Source organism: Numida meleagris, chromosome 6, assembly GCF_002078875.1.
Source record: "Numida meleagris isolate 19003 breed g44 Domestic line chromosome 6, NumMel1.0, whole genome shotgun sequence".
NCBI lineage: Eukaryota > Metazoa > Chordata > Aves > Galliformes > Numididae > Numida > Numida meleagris.
In genome coordinates, this window is record NC_034414.1 from 17982389 (window position 1) to 17997585 (window position 15197).

At 39.1% G+C, this 15197-nt stretch overlaps 1 protein-coding gene across 6 annotated transcripts in view; it reads left to right on the top strand.

The window, feature by feature from the left end:
* The window catches only part of ANO1 (anoctamin 1), an 80599-nt gene extending 69288 nt beyond the window's left edge, over positions 1-11311 (top strand). For all 6 annotated transcript variants that reach the window (XM_021402674.1, XM_021402675.1, XM_021402671.1 and 3 more), the window contains 7 exons: positions 64-164; positions 643-788; positions 2524-2676; positions 3421-3473; positions 5050-5234; positions 7036-7141; positions 8665-11311. In XM_021402674.1, coding sequence (XP_021258349.1) covers positions 64-164; positions 643-788; positions 2524-2676; positions 3421-3473; positions 5050-5234; positions 7036-7141; positions 8665-8925 — 1005 coding nt within the window. In that variant the 3' untranslated portion in view covers positions 8926-11311. The remainder of the gene's footprint in view (positions 1-63; positions 165-642; positions 789-2523; positions 2677-3420; positions 3474-5049; positions 5235-7035; positions 7142-8664) is intronic.

Consider the following 15197-nt stretch of genomic DNA (forward strand, 5'->3'; position numbering starts at 1 on the left):
ATTCTTCCCCTGTCACAAAGGTGCAGCAGGTGTCCTGATTTCCCTTTCGTCTGTCTGCTGCAGTGTGCGCCGGGTGGCTGCCTGATGGAGCTGTGCATCCAGCTCAGCATCATCATGTTGGGCAAGCAGCTGATTCAAAACAATTTATTTGAGATCGGCATCCCGTAAGTAGCAACTTTTTTTTCCCTCTCAGACACATGGTTTTTGCAATGTGTCCAATAAATTGTTCACAGCCCCTTGATAGGCAATTGGTTTGTAGGCTACTTGCAAGTCCTTTGCAGTGAGCCTCTATCTGCCACACAGCAAATGCTGCATCCTTGCTGCTCTGCAGCTGCACCAACATCGCTCTCATTAGATCCAGCAGAGCATGTCTGAAGAGTTAGGAAATCTATTGTCTTCCTACTGGCTAGCCGTAGGTGCAGTTCTGAATGTGATTCAACCATAACCTTGTTTCAATACCTGCACACACTGCGTCTTACTACTTCCTTTTAGCATGTTGTGGCTCTTGCACAGTTTATATAGAGGTAGATACAGAGCTCATTATGTCTGTTAATGTAAAAAATGTATTGTTCCTCATCCACCTGAAAAATGGGCTCTGTAGACAGAGTGGCATGCTAACTGGATCACTTCCATTTTCCCCAGGAAAATGAAGAAATTCATAAGATACATGAAATTAAAGCGTCGACGTTCCTTGGACCATGAAGAGCACATGAAAAAAAAGCAACGTTATGAAGTAGACTATAACCTGGAGCCTTTTTCCGGTCTTACCCCTGAATATATGGAAATGAGTGAGTGAGGTGGAAAGAAGGTGTCTTAAGCAGAATTATGCTTACTGGATGGGATGGAGAGCTGAGGTTTTTGAACTGTAGGTTTGGAGGACAGTGGATATGGTGCAGAACTTAAGTGTATGGTCTAGGATTGTAGCATATTTCAGTCAGTCGTGGGCTGCTTCAGGGATGAATTATGCTATCTGATCGTGATCCCGTCTTTAGCTCTATATTTTATATACTTCCTTTTGACCTATGCGGCATGTTACTGTCAAGTGTTAAATAATTAAACCTGAGACTGTGAGGCAGATTGTATCATTTGTTGCACCTTATGTAGAAAAAAAAACCACCTCAGTTTAATTCAGATTTGACAGTTTCCACTGTGTATTCTCAAACCAGGTTTGTTCCGTTTTTTGAAATCTGTACATAACCTTCTCAGAGAGATATGTGCGTGTAGGCCAGGTCGAACTTGACAGATCCCATGTATTGTTTTGCAATTAATGCATTAGCTTGAGTGACTGATATGGAATTTAAGCACCGGATATCAGCTCAGCGTTACTGAGGCTCTAAAGCTACATTTCCTTTCCTCCTTACAATCTTGGAGAAGCTGAGAAGTCTGTTCCGCTTAATGCTGTTATTGACAGTATCAGAGGTTCCTGAAGTATCAGTCTTAGACAAACAACTTTATGTAGTGTTTTCAGGAATGACTAGGCAAAAGTAATGGAAAAGAGTTGTGAAATATGCCAACGCCAAAAATTGGCCTGCCTAGCAAATATAACGTGAATTAGAATAACTTAGAGTAGTTGTGTCCAGGACAGACAGGAATTAGTCTTGTCCTTCCTGAGGCCCAAGTAAGGGGCGCAGCACCAGGCCATTGCATGAGCTCTTGTTGCCTGCTCTGAAGAAAGAACCTCACCTGGGGCAGATAGGCTGTGGGGGTGGCTGGAGACAGAGGGAGCTAGTTAGGAGAGCATGGCAAAAATCTTGGCTTCTTTGAGGTGGGGAACAAAAGTTCAAGGGAGATGTAGATCTCTCTATAAATACGCAGGGAGGGCAAGCATTAGGATGGGTGATGAATGCAATCTGAAGAACAAAGCTAGCACAAAAGCTAGCAAAAGAACTGGCACATAAAATCACGGAGAGAGTGGGCTGGCATGCAGAAGGTTTCTAAACTTCAGAAGAGAAAGTTTCCAATGGGCTTAGCGAGAGCTGAAGCCTTGCCACGTGGAGCATGACAATCCTACGTGGGAGCTCATGCTTCTTCAGAAGGCAGCAGGTGGCAGAAGAGTTGCTGTCATCCCACAGTCGTCATTTCAGATAACTCCCACAGTTGAGGCCATCATGGAGCAAGACTCCATCCTGCTGCGACACAGCATCCCCTTGCCCCTGCCCTGCTAGAGAGACACAGCAGCAGCAAGCAGCAGGCCCAGCATCACTGCAGTGAAGTTGTGCTAGGGACTCCCCTGTCTCCATGGTCATTTGGTCTTGCTGGACAAACAAGGCCTGATGCAGAAAATGGAATTTAGCCTCCCAGCAGTCGCTGTCTTATTAGAATCTGGGGGAACAGCACTGACATGATGACGTTGGAGCATCCGGACAACTCTCTGACATGTGGTCTGATTTTTGGGTTTTCCTGTGTAGAGTCAGGAGCTGGACTCGATGGTCCTTATGGGTCCCTTCCAACTTGGGATATTCTGTGACTCTATGCATTTGGTAAATACAAATAAATCCACTGAATTTCATTTTTTCTTCTCAGTTATTCAGTTTGGATTTGTAACTTTGTTCGTTGCATCCTTCCCACTGGCGCCTCTGTTCGCTTTGTTGAACAACATCATTGAAATCCGTTTAGATGCAAAAAAGTTTGTTACGGAGCTGAGGAGACCAGTAGCAGTCAGAGCAAAGGACATAGGTAAGTGCGCATTGCTGCTGTCACTCTCTGCTGGTTTATTCCTGGACCGATGGCAGGATGCTATTGTGCTGAGTTGGTCTCATTAACAGGAAGACATTTATAGGGCAGTTCAAAACATTATACTGTGGCTTAACTGTGAACTGTCATAACTTATCAAGGCTTTGCTTTCAAAATAGAAAGACCAGTGCTTTAAATTCAGATGAATATTTTATTAGGTAAACAGTATCATTTTTCAAGGCAAAGTGATCAATACAGTAGCGAAATATCTCACATGGTTCTGCACACCAACAGTTCTTCCTGGCAATGCAGTTTTCTTGCAGAAGCAAAAATTTATGTGTTTAATAACTCTGGACAGGGCTGGAGAAATAGACTTGGGAATGAGAATGTCTGTGGGTAAGCATGTCCCTTCATCCCTGCTGGAAGGGCATTTATCCCAACTCATTCCTAAAGCTGGAAAGCTGCAGTGAACCTGGCTGGAACCCAGCACTGTGGTTGTACATCAGCAACAAACCAGTCCTCCCCTCCCCTCAAAACCTCTAAAGAAATAGGTACCTAAGCATAGTTTTGGAAGACAGAATTGAAATCACTTTGCTTATGGGTCTTCAAATAAGTCTCTTACAAATTGTTCTTTTAAATTTAAATATAACCCTAGTTTGGCACAGTCGTAACTCTGTTAACTGAAAAATGTAATTTATCTAATTTTAATGGCTGGCACAGCATTCACATGTTTGTCTCCTTCCTTAGGAATCTGGTACAATATCCTCCGGGGGATAGGAAAGCTTGCTGTCATAATAAATGTAAGTAATTCTGCATGAATAAGATTTTACTTCAGTAGGCCGGCTTGTCCATTCTGCTCCATTAGTTTTATTTCAGCTTAAGTCTCTCAAATTCAGTGAAAGTAAATGATTCATAATTTTGCTAAAATATTAGGGAATCAGATCCAGTGCTTGCTTTAAAGTTGAGACAGTTTTGCACAGTGACGCACTGGGGACAAAAAATGGCCAAACTTCAGTATTCAGAACAATAGGGATAACTGAAAATCTGAGTACAGTCTGGCCTCAAAATGCACTGCTTTCGCTCAGATAGCACTGAAAATCAATGAAGATATTTTTAGTTACTTCAGCACTGAATATCCCATCCACTGGAAAATTTTAGCCTACCTTAATGTTTGCATATTTTACATCATCTTGATTCTTCAGAAAAGCTGTGTTCCCTCTCACTTTCTTTCCATTATGTTCATTTCTAATATCCTAAATAAATATACTTCCACTTTTGTCACCTTCATCTGGCAAAAGATGAAAAGAAAGCTGAATGACAAGCTGAAAACATGTTTCTAATGCAGCACAATAGCAACTGTGCAGGGCTTACAGCCACATGTCCACGGGCTCGCCTCTTTTCTCCCCATTATCCAGAGTGGAAATCCCTTAGCTTTGTCAACAGATGTCTGTTCTTTTAAGGCCAAACCATTCTAGTGGTTATTTGGGATGCAGCCTTAATTTGTCTTTACCATTTCTCATCTTTTCCTTTGGAAATAATTTCTCTATTTTTCTCTTTTCTCCCCTGTAATCTCTCTTCGTCATTATCCAGTGTTATTTTCCTTCTTTGACCTATGCACTGTCCCTTTTTATCATAGAATAAGTAAAACATTTTGTACTGTGTTTGTTCCACATGTACATGAGACTTATGCCAGTGAAAATGTTTTACAACAATGATAAATAAGAACAGCAAGAGTTATGAAGAAGTCCGTTGACTTGGCTGTCCTGCACTTTGTGTGTGACGTTTTTACAAAACCTTCTAAAATAACCAAACAACGTGGAACTTTTGTGACCATAAAAATAAAACTGGCTCAGTCTGCTCATCCTTTTACCTCAGTGGAGCTAAAGAATATGTAAAATTAATGGGCTTTCGCAGTGCAATGAGAATTTAGAGAGTCAACTCACTGTAAGTTGTTTGCAGAACAGAAAAGGAAATCATGTAAATAAATCAATTGGACCTTATGAAATGCGTAAGGGTCAAGTTGTCATTGGGGCACAAGGACAGCAGTGTGTTTTGCTTTGCCCTGATGCTGGGATGCGGCATCTCCATGCTCTGGAGAATTCAGATTGTTACCATGTACAAATCTTAGTCAACATGGAACTGCTCCATGTCATGTCCTGCAGCTCAAAAGTGTCAGCAGTAAATACTACCTTGTTACAGCAGTTAATATTCCATTTTAGGGGCCTGTAGGCTGCAGTCTCCACCTTGTTTTCTGCAGCAACCCCTATATGACAGCCCCTCATTTGTGTGAGCTGTGTGGGCAAGACGTAGTGGAGTGTGTTGTTAACTTAAAACAGTGCCTGAATATTGCGCTCATTCTCTACTCTTATGGCTTAGGCATTTGTGATCTCATTCACATCCGACTTCATTCCACGCCTCGTGTACCTGTATATGTACAGTGAGAATGGCACCATGCATGGCTTCGTGAACCATACACTATCCTATTTTAATGTCAGCGATTTTCAAGCAGGAACAGCTCCAAATGACCCCATGGAACTTGGCTACGAGGTTCAGATATGCAGGTACTCTCTTGAGTAACAACTAATTTTAAGCATTTTCCCAGCTAAGAACGTGACAAACTAATGTTTCTGGAGTAGACTTCGGTCCCTTGTATTTTCAGCATCTTTTGAGCAACTTGGTAGACTTCCATACTGAGTAGGGCCATTGCCTTGAAAGTCTTTTCTTACAGATTAAGTAACCACAAGACCTGAATATGAAGTACTGTGTATTTTGGGAAACAGAGAGTACTGTTACCAAATTCAGTGTTTGTCTCTACAAAAGTTTCTATTACTAGGTAATCCTACTTTCAGGAAAGGAGATAAATAATGATAAACAGTATAATTATACTTTAAGGAAATAAAATGGTGTTACTCATGGTATTGTATCACAGCCTACTAGTAGGATGACTGTGACTTCATGGTATACTTCGCCATTTTCTGTAGCAATTTCTGATGACAGTAATAGCAGCCTGATTTGCACTGGAATTTAAGACCCGCTGAAAGTGTGATTGTACAGGAAATACCCATGCCTGTAACAATTTCTACAAATTATTTTCATTGCTAAAGGCAAATTATTGTTTGCATATTTCAGCTTATCAGGCAATCTGGTTCTGAAATGCTGAAATACATACTTTGCCTGCACTTCCTTAGATATGCATCATCTTCAAAACAAATGTTTTCAACGTTGTAAATTGAAGACCAAAGCCAAATGGAAGCACTTGGAACAGCAAATCTGAAAGTCTGTATAGTAGGGGTAAATGGCGGCAAGAAGGAAGACAAACTAGGGAAAAAAAAAAAAAAGAAAGGAATTATTTTAGTATACACACACTGAAAAATTACACAAACTGACCAGAAAAAGAAAAAAACCTTTATAGTTCTATTATTTTTTAAAATTTATGGTTTTTTTAATTGACATAGCAGATCAACTTGCACTGAAATGAATGCTAAACAGAAAATTCACCCTGAGAGAAAGGAAACCAACCAAAATTACATATGTATTAGCTTAGTTTATTTTTAATTTCTCCCTATTTCCTCCTGGTGATCTTCGTACAGAGGATAAACTAGGCAGGCAAATATGCTTTTAGCACAGAACTTACAGAAGAGAAGTTTTGGAGTGTATTAGTGTCATAGTCCAGTGTAAAAATGGCAGTTTTCTGCTTTCTAGTCCCACCTTCTTTCTTCCATTTCTCTCATATTCCAAGGATTTTTAAATCACTTGCAAACAGGGGTTCTTAATTCTTTCTTAACAGGATGCTGTAGTTTAAATTAAATGTATTTTTCTTGATCCAGTTCCTAACAGGTTATCGTTGATTAGCTCATAGATTTTTGGAAGCCATAGCTGAGGCAAAATTGTCATGTTTTCTCTATATTTTGGCAGTGATCTTTTGCCAGTCATGAACAAGTAGAATGCCCTGTAGCACAGCACATATAATGGACTTGAGATCCATATTTTCATCTTTAAAGTTAGCCTGAAAAATAAGTTTGCTAATTTATTTTAATTTAAAGCTTATTTCAGAAAAGAACAAACAAGGAAACCAGTCTGAGTTGTGTTGATTGCTGTCTTTATGCAGAGTTCATATTATTTGTGATTAGAGTTTATATTATTTATAATCAGAAAGATTGAAGACTTTTAATTTTGAATAAAACTTGAAGGCTGTGAGAGGTTCAGCTGTGTTTTCTTTGTGAGCAGTTAGTACAAAGCCATGCTGTAATAGTGAACTTTCTTTTAGACTATTCAATATACTGTTCAGCCATTCAGTGTTAACTCCTTGTTGTGCTAAAACATCTGAATGACATCACTGATTTACTGAATCTTGCTTTGCAGGTACAAAGATTATCGAGAACCCCCCTGGTCTGAAAATAAGTATGACATTTCAAAGGATTTCTGGGCTGTCCTAGCAGCAAGATTAGCATTTGTGATAGTTTTCCAGGTATGTTATGACTTGTCAACGGTTTACGGGCGTTCGGCCCGGTTCCGTGACAAAGGGGACGGGGGATCCACGGGTCCACGCCCCGGGAAAAGGGAAAAGGGGAAAAAGGTAAGGAGATGGCCCTGAGAGCAAAGAACAGCGGCAACAATCTGAGGAGAAACAAACTAATTTACTAAATAAGATATCAGAATGCAAAACAACACACTATAATACAATATAATTACAATTTAAGCTGATAAATCCAATACAGAGAGAGAGAATGTCCCAAAATCAAGGTAGGCCTTACTCTACTACCGACGATAAGACGGCTGGAGAGCGAGGTGCTGCCAAGGCGAGAGACGGGCGGAAAAAAGGGACGAGGTCTCGTGATCTGCAAGTTTTTATACTGCGAGCTTTTATCTTTTCCCTCCGGCTGGAAAATGGTAACAGAGGAGCAAAGTACCGTGGGGACTGTAGTAGTCCTTCTCTTCTGAGAACCAGGTATATCCACTACATGATGTTATGATGTGGAATACCAATAACCGAAAATCACAAAACCATGACAGACTGCAGGCACTTTTAATATGAGAAAGAAAAAAAGTCATCATATTTCTTCAGCTAAGTAGTGATTAGGCCAAAGAAAGTATATTCCTTCACAGCTTTTTCTTGCAAAATCAAAGGAATTTGCCCATCCTTGTTCACCCTCACGCCTCTCGTACAGTCCCAGATGCACCCCCAGCAGTGGATTACTTCACCCTCAGTAATTGTGCGAAGTGATTTGATGCAGAAGCAAGTTAATGGCCTTAAAAAACAGGAGAGCACAAGGCTAACACTGATTAGGTCCCTCCAGTAGGACGTCAACAAATACAGTGAAGAAGCATAAATTTTCTCCAAAATAATTTCTAGACTAAGCCAAAAAATGAAATTTCAAAATTTTCCCAATTGTATTTCATTTCTTATCTGAACAAGAAGGCAAAACATTGTAATTTTTCATTGAATTACATTGTTCAATCATAACAGTCAAGCTGGTTATTGTGGTACAAGTGTTTTAATCCCACTTTACCTAAATTTGTTTCAATTTTTTTTTTTTTTTTTTTTTTTTTTTTTTTTTTTTTTTTTTTTTTTTTGTGTGTAACTCTTTGGGAAAGGCTTCCCTTTCATGGAATCAAGATTTTAAATCAGAAATGTTTCATGGTTTTTTTTTTTTTGCCAGCTTTCATCATTTTACCTCTTGCTTATTTGCTTCTGTCTTGCTGATGTAAAACTCCATCAGGTCCAATATTTCCTTTTGATTTCTAAATGGCTATGACAATATTTGTAGATAAATCATAAAGATCTGCACCTGGTATTTTTCTCTATTTCTAATATGAACAGAAAGTTGGGGTAAATTTGGCTCAGTATCACATTTGTGGCATGCACTCGAGCCCAATTCAAATATTGTCCTTTCTTCGTTCTTCCTTCTCAGCTACAGTAAAATGGCCCCTTCTCCTACAGTCATCCTTTCAATTGCCCTGGCTGACATTTTCTCACGATTTCATTTTCAGAATTTGGTCATGTTTATGAGTGACTTTGTTGACTGGATTATCCCAGACATTCCCAAGGACATTAGTCAGCAGATTCATAAAGAGAAGGTTCTCATGGTGGAGGTCTTCATGAGAGAAGAGCAAGGGAAGCTGCAAATGCTGGAAACCTGGAAAGACAAGGACAAGAAAAAAGGTGAAAACTGTAACAATCACAGCCCCAGACTCTCCCTGAGCCACAGTGGGAGCTTGTCCTCCTGTCACTCGTATCCTGTTGACGTATAGAAGAGGATGGAGTTGAGTATGTCGGGGCATTCCACTGGTACATAAGCCATCACGTAAAGGGCAGGACTTGAATAATGGACAGCCTGCTGCATGTTGAAGGATGTGCTGCCATTTTGCTCCCATCTTTGTGAGAAACGCTCTTCTTGCAAATATGGAGGACCACATTCTATTTCTGATAATGTGTTTTATTTTTTTCTTTTGCACAAGCAGTAATGCAGGGAATTTTTATATTTCATCATTAGATAACACTATTTACATTGGTGTGCATTAATAAAGACGTACTTAGTACGTCTTGATAGAGATATTCTCTGAGAATTTGACCTTAGGCTATTAATTAAATCATTAAACCTAAATTTTAAGTAATGATAATACTACTAATTTAAAATATTTTTGGAGCCCCAGGCTTGCAGCTCTGTCAGGAAACTTTATAAAGTATATGCAAAATCAGCTTTAGAGTGTGCCCTGGTATTCCTTTTGGCAGGAGAGGAACCATATAAAGTTTACCAGACTTAGTTGCTTTCAAAGATACGGTTTAGCTCTGCTGGCAGACATCTGTGTTTGAACCTGCAGGTCTGAAACAAAGCTCCCATTGAGTTCTAGGGTCAAATACATGCCTGGGGCACATGTGGCTGTCTGCTGCATGCCTGAGACCTCCACTGGGAACTGCTCACTTTACAAACATCAGGAAAGTGGATCTGGAAGAGACCTCCTTACCAATGCGCAGCTGATGTGGTGGAAGCTACCTCGGTGCCCCAGGCTGCATCACCCGTGTTGGAGCGGTCCCCAGAGGCTCCTCACCCATAGCAAGGCAGCAGTAGCAGCACAGTTTTGGAGATCTTCCCAGCAGGTCAATTACTATGGAGCATTTTGGTAAATGTCCTGAACTAACGAGCACATGTAGAGCTACAGTGAGTCAACTGCCCTGCCTAGTACGCAGACACCATTCATGCTGAGGGGAGTCCCCTTTTTCCCTTTGTTTTAGCCCATCCCTTTCTTAGCCAGGTTTTTCTCTGTAGCCCTCTGTCCTCTGCAGGAGAAGGGAGCCAGTTGCCCTTGCAGACTTTATACTGCTGAATGGCATTTCCCAGAGGCTATGCTGGAAGAGTAAATCCAAAACATGTACCACTCAGTGTCTTCAAGGGAAGTTTAACCTGCACTGGGGCTACAGGACCAGACCTTCAGTTAGTTACAGAACTTATCTTTTGTCTTAAAATACCCTATGTTTTATACATGGAGCTTCCTTAAATAGAAGTCTAAAATCCTTCCTTATGAAGCCTATCTAAATCCCATCGGTTCAACTCTTTTTAAGTATAGTACATTTTAGTTTTGCTTTGTCAAATGATGAACTGCACTTCCAAATAATATTGGTGCAATTAACCTCATTTCTTTTATCGCTTTGTCTTGTCCATGGCATTTGCATTATGAATATAAAACTGAAGAATAAAATAAAAAGTAAAGATTTCTTTAAAGTCTAACTACTGTATGGTTTGTTACAAAACCAAACGTCAAGACTGTTTCCAGTAGTTGTTTCTTTATTCTTTTCCTTTTTTCTTTGCCAAACTAATTTAAAGATTAATGCCAGAACTAAAAAAAAAAAAAGCCATATCTAGCTTTTGATATATTTATTTGTTTTAAAGTATCTGATAAACTTGATATTTTTCTGTAGTCTGTCCAAAGAAGGCACCAGAAAAGATATTATGTGGAAGAAAGAAAATGGTATTAACCAAATATTCTTGAAGCTTATTTAAAATATTGATCCAGCCAAAGATTTTTATTAATAAAGGGCTTATATTTTGTTAACTCATGTTTCTGTTGTATTTTGACTTGCAGGAATGTCACTATTTTTTAAATTTGTAATTTATGATAGCTTACTCCTATAGGGCCACATCCTGCCTGATTTATTCACACTATAAGCATTAAGCCTGGCAGTAAGTATTTACAGGGTCAGGCCTGTGGACTGCAATAGAACTATAAGTGCAAATAAATTAAGCAGAATTTTCTCTGTAAACCCTATAGAAGTGTTCTTTCTCTCATTCCATGGTAGCCCAAAAGATCTAGAAGAAAGCTAAACATGAACTACCTATTCTGAAGAGACATCTGACGGAACTTCCTGTAGGGGAATTTCATCTGTAAATACTGATCTGAAGGTGTTCCCAGCTTAATACTGACATTCCTGTAAATGGTAGAACTATATCCTGAACACATACTTACCAAAAATTTGCATTATTTGCTGAAATCATGAAATAGTAACAGTGGCTTATATTTTCTTTTGTACAGTAAATTGTTTGAAATGGAATTTTGTATATAAAAACTGTATTACTACTTAGATAACTATAAAACTTTCATGGAATCCTTTTTTAAGAAAAGTAAATATATACTAAATCTGTTTTAGTTCTTTTTTTTTTTTTCTTTGAGCATTTATTTGAAATAAACTTAAATATGCCAGAGCTTCTTCTGTGGGATAGGCTTACTTCCCAATCCTCCTTGTGCTCTGAGTGCAATTACAAGTACTGTTAGATTGGAGAAATGTAGTAACTTGTGTTTGTTTGCCTAAAAGTCAATTGTTGTCACTCTGCAGTGCTCCTTATGTACTCAGACCGCAGAGACCAGAACCAAGAGATTTTTCTGCAGATACTGACTACTGTGTTTAGAGGCATCTTGACAACTTAGATTGCAAATCTTGTATTCTGGCTGCTTTAGTTCTTTGGGTCAGAGTGCCATCAAACCCCACTTTGAGATTTAATGCATTCTGCCTAAGGTGTTTCTGTCACCATGAGCACAAAGAGAGATTGGCTCCTAGCATAGACATGGATGGTGCATACACAGTGACAAATCTTAAGCTGGGAGCTCTGATTTTCTTTTGACATCAGTCTTAGGCATTTAGCAGAATGTAACCTGTAAGAGTTTTCACCAAGACTTTTGAAATAGGCTCATAACAAGAGTACTACTTGGTTTGTTCATTTAAATTGAAAAATATATTCATTACTAGAAGAAAGTATAAATGGTAAACTAAAGGAATGAAACCCAGTGATTTCTTGGGCCCTGCACTGAGTGCAGCCCTGAAGTTGCACTGCAGGCCACTTTTATTGGACAGTGGGATCTGTACAAGTGGAGTTAGGTGCAGAACCTCGCCTGCGTTTTCCACTTCTTTTCTCCTTCTCCTTTCTAACTTTTCTATGAGAAGGAAAAGAATGATTCTTCATCCAGTTCCTCTTTTTTTTATCAGAAAATATTAATACTTCTAACTGCAATTGAATTTATTTAGAAGGTAAGAATTCTATTCATAGATAATGGCTGTGAAAACCAGTTCCTAAATTACTCTCAAGATCTTGCAGCTGTAAGCTTGTAGGGACTACATACCACATTATCAAGCACTGCAGTCTGCTTGTGTTGTGCTTGGATGTGTTTGTTATCCAAACAAAGGTAAGAACTTATTTTTCTACAAAAGATGCATCTTTGAGTTTAAACAACAATCTGTGTCAAATAATACTTCTCATCATTGTAAGTAACTTTTGTAGGAGCAGGTACATCACTGCCTGTTTGGTAACTGGTTTGGTTTTTCTGGTTCTTAAAAACAAAACTGTCAAGCTGAGTTCATGAGATAGAAGATATCTTCCATAAAGAGATTTGCACCGCAGTTCTGTTGCTATTCCTGAAAGGTTGGTTGGTGTTTTTTTCGTATTTGTGATGCAAGTAGTAACAAGTTCTGCCTATACCAATGTCAAATTTGAGGATGCTAATAAGGATTTAATGGAAGAGGTGGTGGGGAGGAAAGATAATACGGAGAAGCGGAGAACTGGAAGTAACCAAGGAATAACTGAAAACAGCTGAATGTGACTTGCTGCTATGATAGGGGATAGGTATTCATCTTGTGAATGACTTTGCATGACTTGCATGCAAACCTGCTCATGACATACTTCTGCCAAAAAGTTCTAAGTACAAAAGTCTTTTGATTAAAACAAAACAACACAGTGTATCAAACAGGAAAATCACTATAAAAGAGCAGAGGTCTTCATGAGAAGCTGCAGGTACAGACAATAGTAGGAAAGATGATAGCTGGATGTGGCTATGTAGAACCTTTTATCAACTATTGCTAAAATAGAGTGTTTGCTTTTTGCTAACCAAAGTTTGTGGAAAAGGCAGAATTTCAGTTGGTACATCTGAGGAGGAAATCACACGCACCCTGTTGTGTTGATAGTACAAGACTGAATCTTCTGGATTTCGATGTCACTGTGTTTCTAAGATACCGTATTACAAATATTTTGCCATCTTAAATAGCTTAAGGGTGAATAAGTCTCAAGTCAAGGCACAGATACGTTTCTATTTTTAAACCCTCAGTGCTCTCTGGTGCTGAGCTGTTAATGATCTTTTTGGCTGCTGCCATTTCCAATAAGTGATAATAAAACAATTTACATTTTGTTTTGTTACCTCAGCAGTCTGAACTCTCCTCAAGTTTTTTAATCACTGGAGCACATTTATATTTTCCTATGACGTTTTCAAAGTAAACAGTTCTTTTTCCTTTTGCCACTGAAGAAACTATGCCCTGAAATTTACATGGATCTCATTCAAACTCTGATTCAATTCTTTTCACATTTGAGTACTATTTATTCCATGGCCAAACACAATATGCCATTTTTAGTGCAGCAGAGAAAAAAAAAAAAAGGTTTTCTTCCTCCTTTTTTAACAAAACAAGCCTTTCAGAAGAAGAAAACAGTAAAGTGGCTTCTTAATTTTAAGCTCTTTCTTGGTTTTTAGTACCCTGCATGCATCCTGATTCAAGGCCACTTGCAGCCAAGGAAAATGTTTTCTTTAACTCCCTTTGACTTCAGTATATTTTCCATAAGACTAAGCATTGCTTATTGAATGATTGGTTTCAATTGTAACAAAAATTCTTAGTACTCACCCTATGCTACTTTCATTACCTTGAGGGTCAGCTAAAGCCAAAATATATTGATGCAGATAAGTTGTGCAAGCAGTAAAGAGTTCCACGCACTGTTGTATTAGCCTCCATGAGGAAAAGGGTTCCAAAAATCAAAGGCATTACACGCTCATGTAAACTTAGCTAGCTGCACAAGTTTGAAGGTCGCAGCTTTCATTTTGCTTAGACCCACACGTATGAGAAAATTCATGCAAAAAATGGCTAGTGGAACCACATGAAAAAGAATCAAAATGTGACTCAAAGCATTGTGCTGAGAAACTTCAAAGTTTAATGAAATACATTTTTACAAGCAAGAGTTAAACTTGTATAGTGAAGCAAACTTTCTTAGAGCAGTAAAGAAAGTCATTCCATGCTTCTAAATTAAGAAGAGTGGCCATCTTTTCTAGGTGAAGTATAGGTATATATAGTCTAGGGTATAATGGCAGGTAGAGAAGGGAGGAAGAAGAGGCTTTTGAGTGACGTTCTCAGATCCAAGTGAGTTGGCAGATGAGCTGCAGAAGCTGTTTTTCTGGAATGAGAATTGCTTCCTAAGGTGAGACCATCCTGTAGGCAGGTTATCATGTATCCTTTGCCAATCTTTTCTGAGCAACACACAAACTCACCCTGCCAAGCGGTGCAATACTATTGATCTTATGTGCAGGTCAAAGCTGGAAGGTGGTAAGAAATGGAACGAACATGCAGTAAGAATGGACTTCAGTGAAGACTTGCTGACTTGTCGTCCACTGAATTTACTGTATGGCAAATAATACCATGAGCCTCTGCAATCGAAAATAAAAAAGCACAGCAAAACCAATGCTTTTCACTGGGAGCATGCCAGCCAGCTTTTCCGCTCAAAAAGCATCTCTTTGCAAGGGCCAGGAAGGAGATATAATCACCCAAACAGCAGTTTTTGTTGTTGTTTTTTGCAGATTAACTTTAGATTCTGGCTCAACAATTTAGAGACCTTAGCGTTAGACCAGTGCAATCACTTTGTTTCTCACATGTTCCTCCAGGAACTCAGTTATTTTTAACATCAGAATGATTTGTAACTCTGATGCATCAGAACGATTTATGAGCTCTCATGCCATTTCCAACACTGAAGTCAGACCATGCTCACAGCCCCTTCAGCAGCTAAGTTTCTGAAGCCTTGCAGACAACATGCAGGTGAGTGGCTGATCCGCCCATGCTGACCACAGCATTGCATCACTGCTTTGCTGTACTCACAGGTATGGAATTGCCATCTATCCTGGCAAGAACACATAATTAACAGAGCTGCTCACGTTTCTTAATATATTAATCTTCCCAAAACATCTGTAGGTAAAGAAATATAATTACTCACAGGTAATTAACTATC